Here is a 21,188-nt window from a genome sequence, read left to right on the forward strand (position 1 = left end):
GTTGTAGCTCTGGCTGCCCTAGAACTTGTTATGTAGACCAATATGGTCTTGAACTCACAAAGATCCACCTGCCTCTGCCTCCTAAGTGCTGGGATTGAAAGATTTTGCCCACGTCTAGCCCTCACACTTGATCTTGAAGGTTACTTTAATTCTCTGAATACTTGGAACAATTTGATTCTAAAATGTCTGGTTTGGTTGAGGAAACAGACAAGGGCATACACACACATACATAAACGCACCCACATACACACATATACTCTGTTTTTCTCTGTCTTTCTCTCTTTCTCTCTGTCCTTCTCTTTCTCTCTTTCTTTCTCTCCCCCCCCCCCGATGGATATGAAGAATTCTAATTTTTTTCCCCTGTTATATTTTTCTAAACTGGCAACACAAATGCCAACTTCTAAAGGACAATAAACTTACAAGCTAAAAGAACCCAGTGTTTGCCATCTGTTTGCTACTGAAATATTGATTTATTCATGTTTCTGGTTATGCATTTATTATTTAACACACATATAGCTTGTCATGCACACTCTTTGTGTTTGTAGCATTCTCAACTGTTATGGGTTAAGGAAAGCAGGGAAACATTTTAGCAAACAAATATTATTCTGTGATGTTTATTGTTGCGATTGGGAAGGTGAAGGTCTTATTCGTGTTTATAGGTGTATGCAGCCATGCCAGTTTTGTGCATGCTTAAATACCTTCCACCAGTGGAGATGCATTCTGTCAGAGGTTAAGTTTTTAAGTTTTTATATTCTCTCATACCTTCATCTGATAATTTATATAGTAGGTTTCAAAATGCAAGTCCTGGGCTGAGGACAGTCTGTATCATGCTTGTCTAGCATGCATGAGGTTCTGTCCCAGGCACCCCATAAAGTGAGTATGATGGTGTGCGCCTATATTCCTAGCACTTGGGAGGTAAAGGCAGGAGGATCAGAAATTCAAGCTCACTTTTTGCTATATAATGTGTAGCACTCTGTTAACAATTGTTTCAGTAAACGCTGTAATTATTTGCTCTGTTGTTTATTTGCCTGTTTAGTATATATTTAGCCAAGGATTACTAGGTTTAGGATATGTGTAAGATGCTGAAATAGATGCTGGGGATAAAATCTTGCCTTGAAAATTTTGGAGTGGGATAGGGAACTGGAAAGATGGCTTAGCAATGATGTTAGATCGTATAAGAAAGCAGACTAAGTGAAGTCAGTAAGCAGCATCTGTTCTCCGTAGATAGATAGAGATAGAGAGATAGAGAGGGAGAGAGATAGAGATAGAGATAGAGAGATAGAGATAGAGAGAGAGAGGGAGAGAGATAGAGATAGAGAGATAGAGAGGGAGAGATAGAGAGAGAGATAAAGAGAGAGATAAAGAGAGATAGAGAGATATATCCCTATTTCAGTTCCTGCCCTGATTTCCCTTCACAGTGGACTGCAAGTGTAAGCTGAAATAAATCTCCCTCTCTGAGGTAGTGTGAACCAGAATGGATGGTCTCCATAGGCTCATATATTTGAATGCTTTGTCCCCTGTTAGTAAAACTATTTGGAAAGGATTAGGAAGTGTGGTCTTGTTGAGGTGTGTCACTGGAGTGGGCTTTGAGGTTTCAAAAACTCACCCACACCAGACCCAGTCCCCCCTCTCTCCCGCCGTCCCATGCTTTTGCATCAGGTGTAAAATTATAAGTTATTGCCGGTACCATGCCCATCTGCTTTGTGCCATGATTAGCCTGGGCTAAGCAAGCTCCCAGTTAAATGCTGAGTTTTGTAAGCATCTCCTTGGTCATGTGTCTCTATAGCAATAGAACAGTGACTAAGATACTCCAAAAGTTGTTTTTGGTCAAGGTATTTATTACAGCAAAAGAACTGCCTTTGTCTTAATAGTTCCAGAAGGAAAAGAGTCTATCATGATTGGGAAGCATGGAAGTAAGCAGCAGGCATGATGGCGGGCAGAAGCATGAAGCAGAGCGAGCAGAAGGGTTTAAACCTTCAATAGCGCTGTACCTCCTCAACTTTCCCAACAGCACTACCAACTGTAGACAAAGTGTTGGAATACACAAAGCTGTGTGCAGTATTTATTCTCTTTCAAACTACTACGGAAGGGTAGACAGGGACCAGGGATAATAATATTTATTATATAAATAATATTTTATAAAATAATATTTTATTGGCCGGGCAGTGGTGACACACGCCTTTAATCCCAGCACTTGGGAGGCAGAGGCAGGTGGATTTCTGAGTTCGAGGCCAGCCTGGTCTACAGAGTGAGTTCCAGGACAGCCAGGGCTATACAGAGAAACCCTGTCTCGAAAAACCAAAAAAAAAAAAAAAAAAGAAAGAGACAGGCAGTGGCAGTGCTGGCTTTCATTTAATACAGTGCTCAGAGCTATCATCAGGTGGATCTCTGAGTTTGAGGCCAACCTAGTCTACAAATCAGGTCCCAAGACAGCCAGGGCTACACAGAAACTCTGTCCTGAAAGACCAGGAAAAATAAAATAAAACTTCAGAGTGAACCAGGATGTGGGGCACATACTTATATTCTAGTACTCCCTGCAAGTTAGAGAGCATCCTGGGCTATCTGATGAGTGCCAGTCCAGTCAATGCTATATAGCAAGACTGTTTCAAAAATGATAACAAAAATATCCAGTGACATTAATTGGGGGACCCACTCATACACAGATGTGATCTGCAAATAGTGCTGGAAAAATACTGTCAGTGAGATCTTCGTATAAGAAGGCCTCTTTTAACTTATCCTTGCAGGATCTAGAAAGGAAAGCCACTTCTCTTTCTCCAATCACGAGATACATGACAACAGTATCATTGATGCCCAGAGAAGAGAGCTGACTTCCAAATCTCTAGAAGGATCTAGATGAGGGGAGAGCCTGCCAGCATTTTTCTTTGTTTTTCTGAGTGTGCCCTCTGTAGCTTTCCAGCTTTTCTGCTGTGGCCACTGCAAACCATTGTTGCTTTAAGTACAAGATAAAGATAAGTTGTGATGTGTCCTGTATTAAGGGATAAATTAAACTTTAGAGTTACCGTTATTTCATTGAGCCTCTGCAGGGTGAAGACTAAAGTCCAAGTAAAGGAATACTCCTGAAGTTCACAGAACGACAATAGCTTTGCATTCCAAGTCCCTGCTGCACCAGTTCTGAAATTAAACTTAAAAAGTTATACTTAGGGCTGGAGAGATGGCTCAGTGGTTAAGAGCACTGACTGCTCTTCCAGAGGTCATGAGTTCAATTCTCAGCGACCACATGGTGGCTCACAGCCATCTGTAATGAGATCTGATGGCCTCTTCTGGTGTGTCTGAAGATGGCTCAGTGTACTCATATCCATAACATAAATAAATAAAATAAATAATTCTTTAAAAAAAAGTTATACTTATTGGTTGTGTGTGTGTGTGTGTGTGTGTGTGTGTGTGTGTGTGTATGTATGTGGGTGCACGCGCATGCATGCATATGCACGAGTCCAGTGCACGGGGTCAAGCCCAGGACTTTGTGCATGATGAGTCAGTACTCTACCCTTGAACTATGCTCCAGCTCTGTATTTTTTGCCACTTAGAGATACATTTTTATAGTGCTTAGTGTAAGCTGAAAGTGTGTCGTTTTTATGCCTTATAAAGACAGTTTTACAGCGCATTGTTACGTAAGGCTTACTCATACTTCTTCCCTTCCCCCACACTTGAGGCGCTATAGAAGGGCCTGTTTCCTTCTAGCTCACCAGCCCTGGCCTTAAGGAAGGAGTGTAAATGAATTTCCTTATACTCCAGGCATGGTGGGCTCTGTCTTTAATCCCAGTACTAGGAGGCTGAGTCAGGATTGTGTGAAGCTAATTAGACAAGCTGCATCGTAAGTTCCAGGCCGTTCAGAGATACGTAGCTAGACTCTGCCTGATCACATTTTTGCTGGATGTGATGGCACATGCCTGTGATCCCACCCTAGAGGTGGAGGCAGAAGGATCAGGTGTTCAAGTTCATTCTCAGCTGTGTAGGAAGTTTGGGGCCAACCTGGGTCTGGGTCCCAACTCTTTCTTGCCCCCCCAAAAAAAAACCATAAAAAATGAAAATAAAAGATATTAAGACATACCAGGCAGTGGTGGCGCATGCCTTTGATCTTAGCACTTGGGAGGCAGAGGCAGGCAGATTTCTGAGTTGGAGGCCAGCCTGGTCTACAGAGTGAGTTCCAGGACAGCCAGGGCTACACAGAGAAACCCTGTCTCCCCCCCCCCACCCTCCAAAAGAAAAAAAAGATGTAAGACATTGTACTTCTGGCCAGCTCAGTGTGCAACAATTTTGGTCTTGGATGAAATAAATTTATCTTTATTAGTGGAGAAAGACAAGTATAATTTTTTTTTTTTTGAGACTAGATCTCACAGTGTAGCCCAGGCTGGCCATGCACTCATATTTCTGCATCAGCATCCAGAGTGCAACATTTATTTTATGTAAGCTGGTACTAGACCATCCTGGTATGTTGTGTGTATGGAGACCTTGCCGTCACCTACAGCTGCTGCTTTCACTTTATTTCACTTTGTAGGTGCGACACAGAGCTTCTGGTCAGGTGATGGCTCTCAAGATGAACACGCTGAGCAGTAACCGAGCCAACCTGCTGAAAGAGATGCAGCTCATGAACAGACTCTCCCATCCCAACATCCTCAGGTAATGCATTATCCTTCCTTCCGGGATCAGTGAGAGGCATCACCGGATGCTTACCGCAGTAGTCCTTTATCTTGTGGAATCCATCTTGTTGGGGTTAAGCTGGGCTCTAGGTCTTTTTCTCCCCATTACAACTTAATTTCCTGTAATTAACGATATGTAGTAAGGCAACTTCACCTTTCAAGTTGCTTTATTCTCATCAGAACGTTAGTACTAGCTCGTTAGAATAATTGTTTCCTACTGTGATTAGTAGTTTGTCAGGTAAAAGACTGATCTCTATGTGGCTATTTAATTTTCTTAATTGCTCTATGAGGATTTGTAATTACATCAGTGAATTAAAAACAACGGCAACATCATGGCATAAGACTATCCACCCTAAGCGCGAGTACTCACTTAGGAGACACAACTTGCTGTTGAGAATTATTTTTACATGTGAAGGGCTTTCGAACCAGGATGGCTCAGTGGGTAAAGGTGCCTGACCCAAGCCTGATGACCTGGGTTTGGCCCCGTGGGGTCCACATTTTCTCCAGAGGGAGAAAATATAATATTGTCCCTACTTTCAGCTAGGCTTTCATTGACCTCTGTATATGTTCAACCTGTAGTTTCTAGTATGTCTCTCCTTTTCTTCTTGGTGTGCTCATAAATGTGCATGCATGCATGAAATAAATATAATTAAAAATTTTTAATCCCAATACTCAGAAGTCAGAGACAGGTGGATCTCTGTGAGTTGGAGGCCAGCCTGGTCTATAAAGAGAGTTCCAGAATATCTGGGGCTACACAGAGAAACTGTCTCAAAAAAAAAGATGTTTTTTTAAAAAGACTACACTGGCTGGAGATAGCTCAGCAGTTAAGAGCCCTGGCTGCTCTTACATAGGACGGGGTTCCACTCACCACACATATGGTGGTTTCCAGTTATTAGTAAACTCAAGTTCCAGAGGATTCAACACCCTCTTCTTGCCACTGTAGGTACCAGGCATACATGTGGTGCAAATGCATATACACGTACAAAACACTTATACACCTGAAATAAAAATACAATCTTTTTTTAAAAGGTTGTATACTATATATACACATATACATATGCATATGTATATGTATATATACATACACATACACACACACATATATATATGTACTCAATATCTGGATATTTCTCACTTTAATCATGATATAGTAGGCAACTGTGCTGTGCTTCCAAATGAAATTGCACAAGGCAGTATAAGATGCTTATAATGGCCAGGCAGTGGTGGCACATGCCTTAATCCCAGCACTTGGGAGGCAGAGACAGGCAGATTTCTGAGTTGGAGGCCAGCCTGGTCTACAGAGTGAGTTCCAGGACAGCCAGGGCTATACAGAGAAACCCTGTCTCAAAAAAACCAAAAAAAAAAAAAAGATGCTTATAATGTTAAAAATGACCATGCGGGCCTCAAAAATCCTATTGACTCTCAAGATCTGGAGTTACAAGTTATATAAGAAAATTTCTCCCCCGCACCCCTCTTTCTTGACAGCATCCTCCTGCTTTACCACCTTAGTACTAGAATCACAGGCATGGACCTCCATACCTAGCTGAATGTGAGTCTCTTGCCTGCAGACATGTATGCCAGTGCCTGCATAGGCCAAAAGAGACTGTGAAACTGGAGTTAAGACTGAGTTTGGGATTGGACCCAGATTCTCTTCAAGAGTGGCCAGTGCCCTTAATCACCGAGCTATTTCCTCAGCCCCACCTTTAAGGGTTTTAAAGAAAGGTCGTCCTAGCAGGGCAATGGTGGCACACAACTTTAATCCCAGCACTTTCGAGGCAGAAGCAGGTGGATCTCTGAGTTTGAGGCCAGCTTCAGCTACAGAGCAAGCACCAGGGCAGCCAAAGCTATACAGAGAAACCCTGTCTCAAAAACAACCAAACCAAACCAAACCAAAAAACAAAAACAAAACAAAACAAAACAAAACCCAAACCAAAATAAAACAAAACAAAAAACCCAAAAAAAATCCCAGACAACAAAAAAAGTAAAAAGTGGTAAAGTATGTATTAGGATTCTAAAAGAAATAAAGAAATACTAAATTTCTCATGCATTTAGAATAGCAAAGAGATATGAGAAAAAACCCTGGTCAGGTCCTTAGAAAAGCCATGGGGAATGGAGATTAGGAGGATATGGAATTGGGTTACAGATCTTGAGCACAAGACTTCCTGGCATGAACAACTCTATTCACAAGAAGCCCAAACTATCAATTCCACCAGGCTCAACAAAATACTTCATTGTTTATTTAACTTATAACTTAGAACAACTGATATTAAAACCCACCCATCTTACCTCTACCTGTATAGAAGGATATACATGCAAGCCAAGTGTGTCCCCTCCCGCCTCTGCGCCCTACCCACTTGTTTTCACAGAGTTATTTACCTGCCCACTGCTGGGATTGCAAGCATGTGCCACCACATCCTGCTGTTCTTTTCTTTCTGAATGGAAATTTTCGTAGGGGAGATGATGAAAGGGAAAAGTTTAGTATGGAGGTTAGGGCCAAGGAGAGGAGAAAAACAAACCTCAAGTAGCCAGCTCACTCTCCTGCTGGGCATGCATAGCTCTGGCTACAGAGAACAAAGTGTGCCCAGAGGATCAGGTGCCACCCTCCAGCGGGTCTCACATAGCCTGACTTCCAAACCACTAAGTTGGACATGTTCTTCCACCCTTCCTCCTTCCCTCCCTCCCTCCCTCCCTTCCTTCCTTTCACAGGAAGTTTCTTTTTTGTTTGTTTGTTTACTTTTGTTTTGTTTTGTTCTTGAGTCATGATCTCCCTGTGCCGCCCTTGCTATCTCCTAACTGTAGACCAGGTTGTCTTAGAAGTCAGAGATCCCCCTGCCTCTGCCTCTTCTGGGTTTAAGATGTGCAGCACCACACCCAGCTCACAACAACCTTTCTTCTTTACTTTTTTACTTCTTTACTTTTTTACATCTTTACTTTTTTGTTTTGTTTTATTTTCAAGACAGGGTTTCTCTGTGTAGCCCTGGCTGTCCTAGAACTCACTCTGTAGACTGGCTGGCTTCAAACTCAGAGATCCCCCTGCCTCTGCCTCCCAAGTGCTGGGATTAAAGACCTGTGCCACTACCACCAGGCTGCCGTTCTTCTTGTTTAAAAATTTTTTACATGTATTTTATGTATGACTGCGTATGTGAGTGCACATGAGACATGCATGTGTAGAGGTCACAGGACAGCTTGCAGGAATTGGCTCTCTCCTTCCACCATGAGTTCTGCATTGGTTTTTGTTGCAAGCCCCGGAACATGCCAAGTCATCTTCCTGTACCCCACCTCCTGCCTCACCCTTCTAAGTTCTGAGATTTCAGATATGTACCATTATGTCTAGCTCTTTTAATTTTTTGTTGTTGTTATTTGTTGAGTGTGTTCATGCATTAGAGTTTCTTTTTTTTTTTAATTTTTTTTTTAAAGATTTATTTATTTTTATAAATGAGTACACTGTAGCCGTCTTCAGACACACCAGAAGAGGGTGTGCGTGGTTTCATTATGGGTGGTTGTGAGCCACCATGTGGTTGCTGGGATTTGAACTCATGACCTTCAGAAGAGCAGTCGGTGGTGCTCTTACCCACTGAGCCATCTCACCAGCCCTAAAGTTTCTATCAGTGTGCTAAAACACCATGACCAAAAGCAACATGGGAAGAAAATGGTTTATTTCATTCTCCAGATGTCACAGTCCATCACTGAGGGCAGCAGTCAGGACAGCAGAGGCCATGGAGGAATGCTGCTTCCTCCTCTGTTCCTCATGGCTCACTTAGCCTGCTTCCTTACAACACCTAGGACCATCTGCCCAGGGATGACATCATCCACAATGAGCTGGGCCCTCCTACGTCATCTGTTAATCAAGAAAATATCTCTCACTCTTGCCTACATGCCAATCTCGTGAAGACATTCTCACAATTAAATTCTCTCTTTCTAGATATGTCTAGGTTTGGGTCAAATTGGTAAAAACCAACTAGTACAGCATATGTATGCTTGCATGCATGTGTGTGCTCATGAGCAAGAGACAGACACGGAAACAGAGACAACCCAAAACTTTTGGGAATGGGTTTTCTCTTTTTACTGGGGGTGGGGTGGGGATCCTAGGGATCAAATTCAGGTTGTCAGGCTTGGTGGTAAGTGCCTCTTAATCAGCTAAGTCATGTTCAAGGCCATCTTTTGATTTTTTTGGAACAAGGTCTTAGTACATAGCCCGGGCTGGCCTTGGAGTCGCTGTTTGGCTAGTTTGCCCCAAATCTCAAGGTACTCTTACCTCAGTCTCTTGAAAAGATGCTTGGGTATGGTCAGGAACTCCTGTAATCACATCACTCTTGAGGTAGGGAAGGAGATCAGTGCAAGTTCAAGGCCAGCTTGGACTACATAGTAGGACCCTGTCTCAACAGACAAGGCAAGCGTTGTAGTGCAGCTCTGTAAACACTGCACTGGGGTAATGGAGGTGGGAAGATTAGGAATTCGGAGCCATCTTAACTTAGTGAGTTTGAGGCCAGTCTGGGTACCTAGTGAGTTCCATGGCAGCCTGGACTCTACAGGGTGTGTAACCATTGGCTTTTTACCTGGCCTCTTTGTTCCCAAAATAATGACTTCTGAGACTAATATTTCATGAATAAATGCCCAGGCCAAAAACTTTGGCTCATTTCTGCTAGCTCATAACTTAATTAGCCATTTATTCTATTCTAAGCCCCGCCACATGGTTGATTACCTCCCCTCAGCTTTTCCCAAGCCTACTTTCCAGAATCCTGTCTCTCTGTCAGATGTCCTACCACCTAATCCTGCCGCAGCTCAGTGTCCACGGGCTTTTTATCGATAGGTGATACTTCCACATAGTATAAAAGGATTCTCTCTACAAGAATGAGATGTCACAAACCAACCACACAAAGAACAGCAGGAAGTCCCAAGATGACTTCTATACAACAGTGTAGAGAGTGAATTGTCTAATGGAGTCCAAGGGTTAGGAGTTTCAGGAGAAATATCAGATTGAAGAATGAGGTGTAAAGAATAAGATACACGTTTCTTGATATTTTGGCAAGGTGGAAAAACATATTTCAAAGACTTTCATGATTTTTTTTCAGTGACTTTGAGAAGAATTAATGGTGGGTGTAAAATAAGCAAAAAAATTTAAAAGGCAAAAATTATAAAAGAAACTAAATTTGATTACATGATGTCTGATCTAATAATAACTACGATCAATTATAGTGTAAACACTGATTCTCAAATTTCCCCCTCTAAATATTGATGTTGCCTAAGTTTATTTTCTAATAATATCAGAAGGGAAGTAGTTTGAGTGCCATATCCTAAGCTTTTAGCCTTTGAAGTTGGTTGATAATATCAGCAATCGTTGTGGCTGGAGAGATGGCTCTGCAGCTAAGAGTACTTGCTGTTTTTGCAGAGGACTCAGATTCAGTCCCCAGTACCCACCTGGAGGCTCACAGCCACCCACAGCTCTTGTTTCAGGGGATCTGAAGCCTTTCTTGACCCTTTTAAGCACCACACACACATGATGTGTATATGTAAGTGCAGGCAAAGTATCATACACAGAATTAAATAAATACATCTAAAAAATAAATAAAGATCAGTAATAGCATTATATAAGCTAGGCTCATAAAGAAACAGGAGATGGTAAAGGTCAGGTAAAGTTGCTTATGCCTGGAATCTGCGTACTCAACAGGCTGAGGCAGGTGGATCTCCAATTAGAGGTCAGCCTAGGGGAGCAGGGGACCAGGGTATCCACCCTTACCCCTCACCACCAACCCCAAAATTAATATAAGCAGAAATGGTTAGAAGAAAACGTTGCAATGGTGGCTGTAGAATAGTATTCTACGTGGTTGGACAAGATAGAGAATTTTATTTCCATTAGCTGCTGTTTGCTCCTCCGTAAGTATATCTGTCATTGATGGGACATGTTAGGGTGCTGTCACGCCATCTAGACCATGCTGACAGTAGCTGAGGCTGTGTGATAGATAGCACTTGAGATTGTAGTAGCTGGATGATTGGGTACTTTGAAATAAGGTTTCCCAATGAGTTTGGGCGTGGGGTATTAGGACAAGGGATAGAGACGTCAAGGTTGACCCTTAGAGCTTTTACTTGAACAGTTGGAAGAATTCCATCACCAGCAACAGCACTGAGGAAGATCTTGGAAGGAACAGATTTTAGGAATGGGAGATCAAGAGACACAAAATTACAGTTAGATAAACAAATCTGGAATTTAGAGGAGAGGTTCAGAACCTCTACAAATAACGTAGCCTGTTTAATCTCCATTTTCTGATCTCTGAAGTAGGAGCAATAATAATACTGTTTGTTATACTAGGTTGATGGTAGGATTAGGTGAAAAAATGTGCATAAACCATTTGAGGGGACACTAAACCATTTGAGGGGACACTAAACCATTTGAGGGGACACTAAACCATTTGAGGAGGACACTAAAGGATCACTCAGTGGTGAAAAGCACTTACTACTCTTGCTGAGGATGAGGTTTGGCTCTCAGCATCCACCACGTAATGGCACACAACTGTGTCTAACTTCCGTTCCAGAGGATCCAACTGTCCTGGCCTTTTTCAGACATTGTATTTATGTGGTACACAAACATACAGACAGACACACACCCATACACATTAAATAAAATATAAAATAAAATAGAAATATAAAATACAAATATAATATGTAATATATTAAAATATAATATAAAATATAAATATATAAAATACAACATAAAATATACACATAAAATAAATATACACATACACATATAACACCCATACACACAAAATAAAAATTTAGGCCAGGCGTGGTGATACACCCCTTTAATCCCAGCACTTGGGAGGCAGAGGCAGGTGGATTTCTGAGTTTGAGGCCAGCCTGGTCTACAGAGTGAGTTTCCACAGAGAAACTCTGTCTCAAAACAAAACAAAAACAAATAAACAAACAAAGAGTTAAATGGAGTAATATCTTTGAAGTTTGTGTTTGACTTTTGTTTTTAATTTTTGACACAGGGTCTTACTTTGTAGCCCATGCTAGGTATGAAGTTGAAATGCTCCTGAATATTAGGGTAACAGACATGGGCCACCATGCTTTGTGCTTGACTTAACCTTAAGAGCTCAGCAATGTTCTACATCAGCATTGGGTTTGTCAGACTTGCTTGAAGACAGGGGTCATCATATATTTTTATATCATTTTTATTTTTTTTCTTTTTTTTTTGGGGGGGGGGGTGTTTCAAGACAGGGTTTCTCTATGTAGCCTTGGCTATCCTGGAACTCACTCTGTAGACCTGGCTGGCCTCGAACTCAGAAATCCGCCTGTCTCTGCCTTCCAAGTGCTGGGATTAAAGGCCTTTGCCACCACCACCCAGCTCTGTATCCTTTTTCTTTGTCTGGTTCTGATCATGAAAAAAATAGTTCTGGGGGTACAACTCAATAGCTGGTTTGAACCCTGGAACCACAAAAAAGGAACCTGATACATGTGGACTAGATTGAAGGAGGTTGAGGGTGGTGGCAGACATCTGTAATCCCAGTATTTGAGATGGGAGGGGAGGAACATCGAGAGTTTGAGGTCAGTGTGTGTCCACACTATCCCTGTGATTATGAATGGGAAGTAACCTTGACTGAACCAGCTCTGCTGAGTATCAGCTGTGTGAGGTTCGGCTGAGGTTTCCTTGTGAATACTCATGTCTAGGTCCTTGCACAACCAGTTTTCTATGCTGTACTATGTCCAGAGCACACTTGAATGGTGTAGTAAACCTTTACTCAAGGTATTACAGCCTTTTATAGATCTGGGGTCAGTGTCTTTGGAGTCTAGAGACTGGGTCATTACCTCTTCTACCTCTTCCTTCCTTTTTTTTTTTTTTTTTTTTTTTTTGAGACAGGGTTTCTCTATGTAGCCCTGGCTGTAGACCAGGCTGGCCCTGAATGCAGAGATCTGCCTGCTCTGCTGGAATTAAAAATAGGGCCTGGAGAAATGCCTTAGCAGTTAAGAGTACTTGATGCTCTTCCAGAAGACCAAAGCCCAATTATTGAAGGCTCACAACTGTAGCTCCAGTTCCAGGGCATCTGATGCTTTCCCTGGCTGGGAGGGCATCAGACATAGATGTGGGCGAAGCATCCCTATATATAGCATAAGTAATTTAACTGTGCAATTTTTCAAAATAGTGGCCTGGAGAGATGGCTCAGTGGTTAAGAGCACTGACTGCTCTTCCAGAGGTCCTGGGTTCCATTCCCAGCACCCACATGGTGGCTCACAACTGTCTGCAACTCCAGTTCCAGGGGATCTGACACCCTGAAACACTAATGTACATGATACAAAATAAATGTTATAAAAAAAATTCAAAATAGCATGGCAGATTCAGTCTTTTCCATTTTGTATCTATTCTTTTTTGTTTAGATTCCTTATTTATTCCTTGACAATACTGTATATATTTTAGTCTAGGCTGGCCTTGAATGTCATCATCCTGCTGCTTTTACCTCTGGAATATTGAGATTATAGGCAAGCAGCACCATGCCTAGCATGCAGTTTTAATTCTGTCTGTAACATTCATTTAGTCCCCTTACTTTACAGTATTTATAGTTTCTAGGGACTTGAGTTTTGCTATCTCTTGGGGGTTATTAGTCATCTACCACAGTGTCTCATTAGCATGTTCCCTTGTGCTACTACTAACTCATAATTAAATATTAATAAAGCTTGAGCTGAGAGGTGATTAGTTATTGAGCGTGCTTACTGCTCCTGTAGAGGACCTGGCTTTGGTTTCCAGTACACACATGGAAGCTCACAGTTGTCTCTAACTCCAGTTTCAGGAATCTAATATCTTTTTTTAATCTCCACAAGCTCCTGCATGCATATGGTGCACACACATAACATGCAGGCATACACACACACACACACACATACACACACATAAAGCTAAATTTCTCTTTTTACGTAAAAGTTCTAATTTCCTTTCAATATCCTAACTGATGATCTTGGTCACTTCCCCTATTGGAGGCTTTCAGGACCTAGGAAAGTTCTTGTCTTAGAATAAGAATCTTGAATTTTAGCCTGGCCGCGGTGGCACATGACTTTAATTGAAGCCCTTGGGAGGCAGAAGCTGGCAGAGCCTAGATAACAGAGTGGGTAATGGGGCTACACAGAGAAAACTCTGTATTGAAAAACAAAACAACAAAACAAAAAAGGGATCTTGTATTTGTTTTTGTTTTTGTTTTTGTTTTTTCGAGACAGGGTTTCTCTGTGTAGCCCTGGCTGTCCTGGAACTCACTCTGTAGACCAGGCTGGCCTCGAACTCCGAAATCCACCTGCCTCTGCCTCCCAAGTGCTGGGATTAAAGGTGTGCGCCACCACCGCCCGGGATCTTAAATTTTAATTACATTTAGTAATTACTTACTAAACACTAACACTGAAGTAGGCTGCCAGTTTAGATGGGCTTCATTACCGTAGTAAACCAGATCCCCTAGCTATAGAAGCTTGTTTCTTATTCCTGTCTTGGTGTGGTGAGGGTGGGTGGAAGTAGGAGAGACATTCTTTTTCTGCTAGGACAGAACTTCAAATTCCTCCACTGGGTCTTCTGCATCTGCTGATGGATAAAGAAAGCTTAGCGGGCCATGTTGAGGTGTTCTGGGATAGGCCTAGGTGTGGCACCCTCTGTCCATGGTGATGACCAGCTGTGATCAAAACTGGAAAATGCTGGCCGGGCAGTGGTGACGCACACCTTTAATCCCAGCACTTGGGAGGCAGAGGCAAGCGGATTTCTGAGTTCGAGGCCAGCCTGGTCTACAGAGTGAGTTCCAGGACTACACAGAGAAACCCTGTCTCAGAAAACCAAACCAAACCAAACAAAAGAAAACAAAACAAAACCTAGGAAATGGCTGCAGCAGAAGGAAAAGTGAAGCAATCTGATGACCCAGACATGTCTTCCACATACAAGACCCCTGACCTGGTACACCTCAGAGCATAGTAAAAGAGCAACTAGATACGATTAGACATGAGGTAGGAGGTGCTGGGGCCTACTAGGTTCTTCAGTAGAAGCTCCAAAGTAGTCTTGTGTGTGTGAAGAGAAAGGGTAATTTTCATGAAAACATCAGAGAAATGGTTGAAATTACATCTAGAAATACTATGACACTATGATAGCCAGTTTGGAAAGGCAATTTTAGATTGTGTGTGTGTGTGTGTGTGTGTGTGTGTCTGTGTGTATGGGAATACTGTGATTGAAATTAGAACCTTGCACATAATAAGTAATCTGCATCCCCAGCCTTCTTTTTTTTTTTTAAGATTTATTTTATTTATTTATTTTGTGAATGAATGTTTTATTTACATATGTGTCTGTGCACCACATTCCTACAGACACACAGAGGGCTAGAAAATGTGGATGGTCATATATGTGTTAGGAAATGAACCCTAGGTCCTCTCAAAGAGCAGTCTGTGCTCTCAAGTGCTGAGCCATCTCTCCAGCCCCAGCATTTCTCCCCCCGCCCTTTTTTTTTTTTTTAAATTTTGAAACCTAATCTCAGTAAGTTGTCTAGGATGGCCTTGAAATAATTCTGTTCAGGTAGACCTTGAATTCACAGTCCTCTTGCCCCATCTTTCTAAGCAGCTGGAACTGCAGGCCTGTCCCACAAGGTTCAACTAATGTAAGGAACTTAATGACATAACATGTGGCCACACTGTAGCCCAGTAAATGCCATGCTTGCTATATTAACATTATTTGGAGATCTTTTTTGTTCTTTTGAGACAGAGTCTCTATGTATCCCTGGCTGTCTTGGAATTTGATCAGGTTAGCCTCAAACTCAAGAGCTTTACCTATAACTGGTAGGATTAAGCCAGTGAACCACTACATCTGGCTTGTTTGGAGATGTCCTTAACTGAGTTTTAAAGGATTGGTAGAAATTTTGAAAAGTAGGTTCCAAAAATACTTCTTCAAGCACCAGTGTAAATGTATGAGAACTTAGACCCTAAGCAGGAGTGGCAAGTTATATAACTACAATAAAGACAATGTTGGTAGATGTGATAGGAGATAAGGAAGGCTGGGCCAGAACATTCAGACCTTTTGCGCTTTTTGCGTTTATTATTTTTCATTTTTTGGTCTTTGGAGACAGAGTCTCATGTTGCTCCGGCTGGCCTTGACCTTTCAGTGGACCTGAGAATACCTTAGAACTGTTGTCCTCTGAGTCCCCCTCTCACAGGCTGAGGCTGTGGGCATGTGCCACCATGCCCTACTCTCAGTACTGAGTAACATGTTGAGGAATTTGGCCCATAATCAGGGTTGTAAAGCTTTCAGTAACCAGGAGTTCAGGATGGAAAAGGGGCTGGGTTTTATTCCTTTAAATTATTTATTTTATTTTAATTTCATTTTTTGTATGTATATGCATTTTATTAGCATACGTGTGTACCAAGTGAATGTCTGATTCCCACAGAGGTCACAAGAAGGTATCAGACCTCCTGTAACTGTGAGTTACAGATGGTTGTAAGCCACCATGATGGTGCTAGGAACCAAAGTAACCAGTTGTCTTAGTCAGGGTTTCTATTCCTGCACAACATCATGACCATGAAGCAAGTTGGGGAGGAAAGGGTTTATTGAGCTTACACTTCCACATGGCTGTTGATCACCAAAGGAAGTCAGGACTGGAACTCAAGCAGGTCAGGAAGCAGGAGCTGATGCAGAGGCCATGGAGAGATGTTCCTAACTGGCTTGCTCCTCCTGGCTTGCTCAGCCTGCTCTCTTATAGAACCCAAGACTTCCAGCCCAGAGATGGCACCACCCACAAGAGGCAATTGAGAAAATGTCCCACAGCTGGATCTCATGGAGGCACTTCCCCAACTGAAACTCCCTTCTCTGTGATAACTCCAGCCTGTGTCAAGTTGACACACAAAACCAGCCAGTACACCAGTACTCTTAATTTCTCAAGATTTATTGTTATTCTATGCATATGAGTGTTTTGCATGCTTCCATGTAAATGTGCTATATGTATGCAGTATCCATAGAGGTCAGAAAAGGGCATTGGGTTCCTTATAACTGGAATGTAGATGATTGTGGTTCTGGGAACTGTACCCAGATCTGGAAGAACAGCTATTGGTCTTAACCACCGAGCCATCACTCCAGCCCCAATAAGAAGTCTTTAGTAGAATTAAGGTGGAGAACGACCTCTGATCTCTGTCTGTGCACATACAAACACACACCAGCACATATAGAATAGTGTACCTGTGTATGTGCACAAAACACACATACATACCAAAAATAAATAAATAAAATAAAGCAAGATCCCAATTTTCTTCTGGGTATGAGTCAGTATGTAATATAAAACTAAAAATAACAAACTTGAACCATCACTAGCTTTTAAGCAGTTGCCTAAGAAGACACTCCCAAGGCCTGGAATGATGGTGCATTCCTGTAACCCCAGCACTTGGGAGGCAGAGGCAGGCAGATCTCTGAGTTCAAGGACAGCCAAGGCTGTATAGAGAAACCCTGTCTTGAAAAGAAGAAGAAGAGGAAGGAGGAAAAGGAAGAGGAGGAGGAGGAGGAGGAGGAGGAGGAGGAGGAGGAGGAAAGAAAAGGAAAAAAAATGAAAAGAGCACACTTCCATCCTGAAGTAAACACTTGAGGAGGGAGTGGACAACCATTCAGAAGCTAGATGCAGTGGTACAGGAGGCGTGCAAGGCCATCCTCACACACCTTGTAAGCTCAAGTCCATCCACCCTGTGCTATAGAAGACCTTTTCTCACAACAACAAACACACAAAACAAAACAAAATAAACTAAAACAAAGAGCAAGGGGGGATGAGAGGCTTAGAATGAGTGAGAGTGTGACTTTAGTTAAGTGCCTCCTGTTTTGAGACTGGGTTTCGCTGTGTAAGCCACACTGTCCCCAGCCTTACAGTCCTGCTGCCTCAGCCAAAGTGCTGGAGCTGCACGTCCTTGCCACCATACCTAGATGGCTTCTCAAGTTCTAATGTGGAAGTGAAATTGTGCATAGAGCAGGCTGGCCTTAGAGTTGCACGACCTTGAACTCGGATCTCCCTACCCTTCTTTACCTTTTGGAGGCTGGTATTATAAGCATATACACTCGCACACAGTTTATGTGTATGCTAGGCAAGTGCTCTACCTATCAAACTACATTCCCAGCCCTAGGACGCCACTTTGAATGTTTCAGTGGTACTCATCTGTGTAAGGAATGAGGCAGGAAAGGTCAGGTAGAAAAGCAAAGCTCTTAACTGTGACACAATGATGCTAAGGCAGGGTGGGAAAGAAAGAAGACAGAAGACTGTCATGTGCTGTCTGTGCCCATGGATGTGCTCTGTGAATGATAGAACATTGTTGCCAGACTTTTTGATAAATACTGGTTAAATAAATCAAATACGGGATGGAGAGATTGCCCAGTGGTTAAGAGCACTGACTGCTCTTCCGAAGGTACTGAGTTCAATTCCCAACAACCACATGGTGGCTCACAACCATCCATAACAAGATCTGACTCCCTCTTCTGGAGTGTCTGAAGACAGCTACAGTTAAGTACATTTGGGCTGGTGAGATGGCTCAGCGGTTAAGAGCAATGACTGCTCTTCCGGAGGTCATGAGTTCAAATCCCAGCAACCACATGGTGGCTCACAACCACCCATAATGAGAAACAAATTAAAAACAAAACAAACAAACAAAAAAACCAAACTTTTAGCCAGGCGGTGGTGGCACACTCCTTTAATCCCAGCACTTGGGAGGCAGAGGCAGGTGGATTTCGGAGTTCGAGGCCAGCCTGGTCTATAGAGTGAGTTCCAGGACAGCCTGGGCTATACAGAGAAACCTTGTCTTGAAAAACAAAAACAAAAAACCAACAACAAAAAAAAAATCAAATACATTTTGGCTTCCCAGCCTAGTACCTGCCTGAAAATGTTCCTCCTTTCTTTTTCTTTGTGCTTTTTGAGACAAGGTCTCAATATATAGTAGTAGTAAAATGCTGTGTTTTATAAAACAAGTTCACTGCTGTGGGGATTGTGACTTCTCACTCAGTAAATGCTTATACAGAACACATTGTGTATCCCACGCAGTCCTTGGGAGCACATGAGCTAGGATCGGTACTCCGTTAAAAAGATACTTAGTAGTAGTATTAGTACTGTGTATGGAAGCCAGAAGACAACTTTGTGGAGCTGGTTCTCGCCTACCTTTGTGTGGGTTCCAAGGATGGAACTCAGGCCATCAGGCGTCAAAGTAGGTGTTTGTACCTGTTGAGACCTCTCCCAAGCTCAAGATCTGTACTTTTGAATTTTTTAATTTTTTAAAAATTTTTCAGTGTTTGTTTTTATTTTATATGCATTGGTGTTTGCTTGCATGTACATCTGTATGAGGATGTCGGATCCCCTGGAATTCGAATTATAGGCTGGTGTGAGGTGCCATGTGGGTGCTGGAATTTGAGCACTGGGTACTTTGGAAGCCAGTGCTCTTAAGCACGGAGCCACCTCTTGAGCCAGCCCCACTTTTTGTTTGTTTGTTTTTTTCAAGACAGGGTTTCTCTGCATAACCCTGGCTGTCCTGGAACTCAGAAATCCACCTACCTCTGCCTCCCAAGCGCTGGGATTAAAGGCGTGTGCCACCACTGCCCAGCCCAGCCCCACTTTTAATGTTTTTAAACATTTATTTATTTACTTGCTCTCTCTCTCTCTCTCTCTCTCTCTCTCTCTCTCTCTCTCTCTCTTTCTGTGTGTGTGTGTGTGTGTGTGTGATGTGAAGGTCAGAGGATAACCTGCAGGAGTTTTTTTTTTTTTCTATCGTCTTGGTCAAGTTGTTCAGCCTAGTGGTAGAGGCTTTTACCTACTGAGGTACCACACCAGTCCACACTGTATTCTCTTGATATTCCAAGTGGGGGAGTCAGTTATGCTAAAGAATAACCATACTTTCTAGTGCACACTATGATTGTTTCCTTTTCACAATGCCTATAGGAGTTAGGCAATTGTAATATTCCTGTTTTGGGTGTGAAAACATATACCCAGTAATGATGATGATAAATAAGTAAATGAATAAATAAGTAAATTTAAAATCAGAGGTCATGAGTATGCGATGAAGCCAGTCGTAATCTGACTTCAGACTCAGATGATCTCAGTTGATGCCACCCAGCAGTTACTCAAAGAGGAGGGAACATTGCTGGCAGCACGGTGGAAAGGAGAAGGAAGAGCGGTTATGCTAATAACCTAGGTCAGTCATGGGATCCTTTACAGAGAAGATGAAATGTTAGCTGACCTTGGAAGGGTGATTTCTCAGTACTGTCTTAGTCAGAGTTCTATTACTGTGAAGAGATAACATAACCAAGGCAACTCTTATAAGAAAAGGCAATTGATTGGGGACACTGTAATTAATTAATTGCAGTTCCAGAGGCTTAGTCCATTATGATGGTGGTGAACATGGTGCTGAAGCAGTGGCTGAGAACTAGTTATATCCTGATCTGCAGGCAGAGAGACAGAGAGACTCAGACAGAGGGGGAGAGAGGGAGAGAGGAGAGAGTGCAGCTGGGCCTGGCATGGTCTTTTGAAACCTCAAAGCCCACTTCTTGTGACATTCTTCTTCCAACAAGGACACACCTTTTTTTTTTCTTTTTTATGTTTTTTTGAGACAGGTTTCTCTGTGTAGCCCTGGCTGTCCTGGAACTCACTCTGTAGACCAGGCTGGCCTTGAACTCAGAAATCCATCTGCCTCTGCCTCCCAAGTGCTGGGACTAAAGGTGAGTGCCACCACTGCTGGCTAAGGCCACACCTTCTCATCTTTCTCAATGTACCCTACCCTGGTGACTAAACATTCAAATATACAAGTCTCTGAGGCCTATTATTATTCAAACCACTAAAAGTACATCCGTGCCATCTCAAAGAGGGCACTTAAATTATTAATAAATTCCTAGATCATAAAAAGCATTCATGCTAGTCAGCAAATCTTGGGTTAATGTATGGCAGACACTATGGAAGGTACTAGAAAGGCAGAGATCTCTAAACTCTGACTTTTTTATCATGAAGAAAGCTACCACTTTTGAAATGAATGAAATGGATGACAAAGCCAGGGCCTCACACCTCTAATCCCAGCACCAGGGAAACTGACCTAGGATGCTTTTGTGACTGGCTGAGTTCCCAGGCAAACCTGAGTTTTATAGTCTCAAACTGTCTGTCCCCAACATTCCCTCTAATTTGCCATTATACCATACTAACTTTTCATACTAACTTTCTTTTAATTAATCTGGAAAGTATTGATCTATATGTTTGTTTACCAATTTGTGCTGGGAATTGAACCCAGGACCTTGTCTTTGCTAGGCCATTGCTCTACCATTGAGCTACAACACTAGCCTTAAAGAATTTCCAAGAAAGCCAGGTGTGAGAGCACACACTAATTCCAGCAGAGACAGGCAGATCTCTGAGTTTGAGACCAGCCTGGTCTTAGAGTGAGTTCCAGGACAGCCAAGGCTACTTAGAGGAAAAAAAAAATAACAAGGCAATCTCAAGCGAAGGCTTCTTATTTTATTGTTTTGCTTATCTTACTTTATTTTGTCAATTCGGGGAAAGTGAATCTAGGTGAGTACTCCAGCCCCAG

General features: G+C 42.4%; 1 protein-coding gene across 1 annotated transcript in view; it reads left to right on the forward strand.

Moving 5' to 3' along the window:
* Positions 1-21,188, forward strand: part of Tesk2 (testis associated actin remodelling kinase 2) — a 94,159-nt gene that overhangs the window by 38,298 nt on the left and 34,673 nt on the right. The window contains exon 3 of the mRNA XM_031378311.1: positions 4,517-4,638. Within this exon, the coding sequence (XP_031234171.1) occupies positions 4,517-4,638 (122 nt within the window). The remainder of the gene's footprint in view (positions 1-4,516; positions 4,639-21,188) is intronic.

The sequence above is a fragment of the Mastomys coucha genome, unplaced genomic scaffold, assembly GCF_008632895.1.
Source record: "Mastomys coucha isolate ucsf_1 unplaced genomic scaffold, UCSF_Mcou_1 pScaffold18, whole genome shotgun sequence".
NCBI classification, from domain to species: domain Eukaryota; kingdom Metazoa; phylum Chordata; class Mammalia; order Rodentia; family Muridae; genus Mastomys; species Mastomys coucha.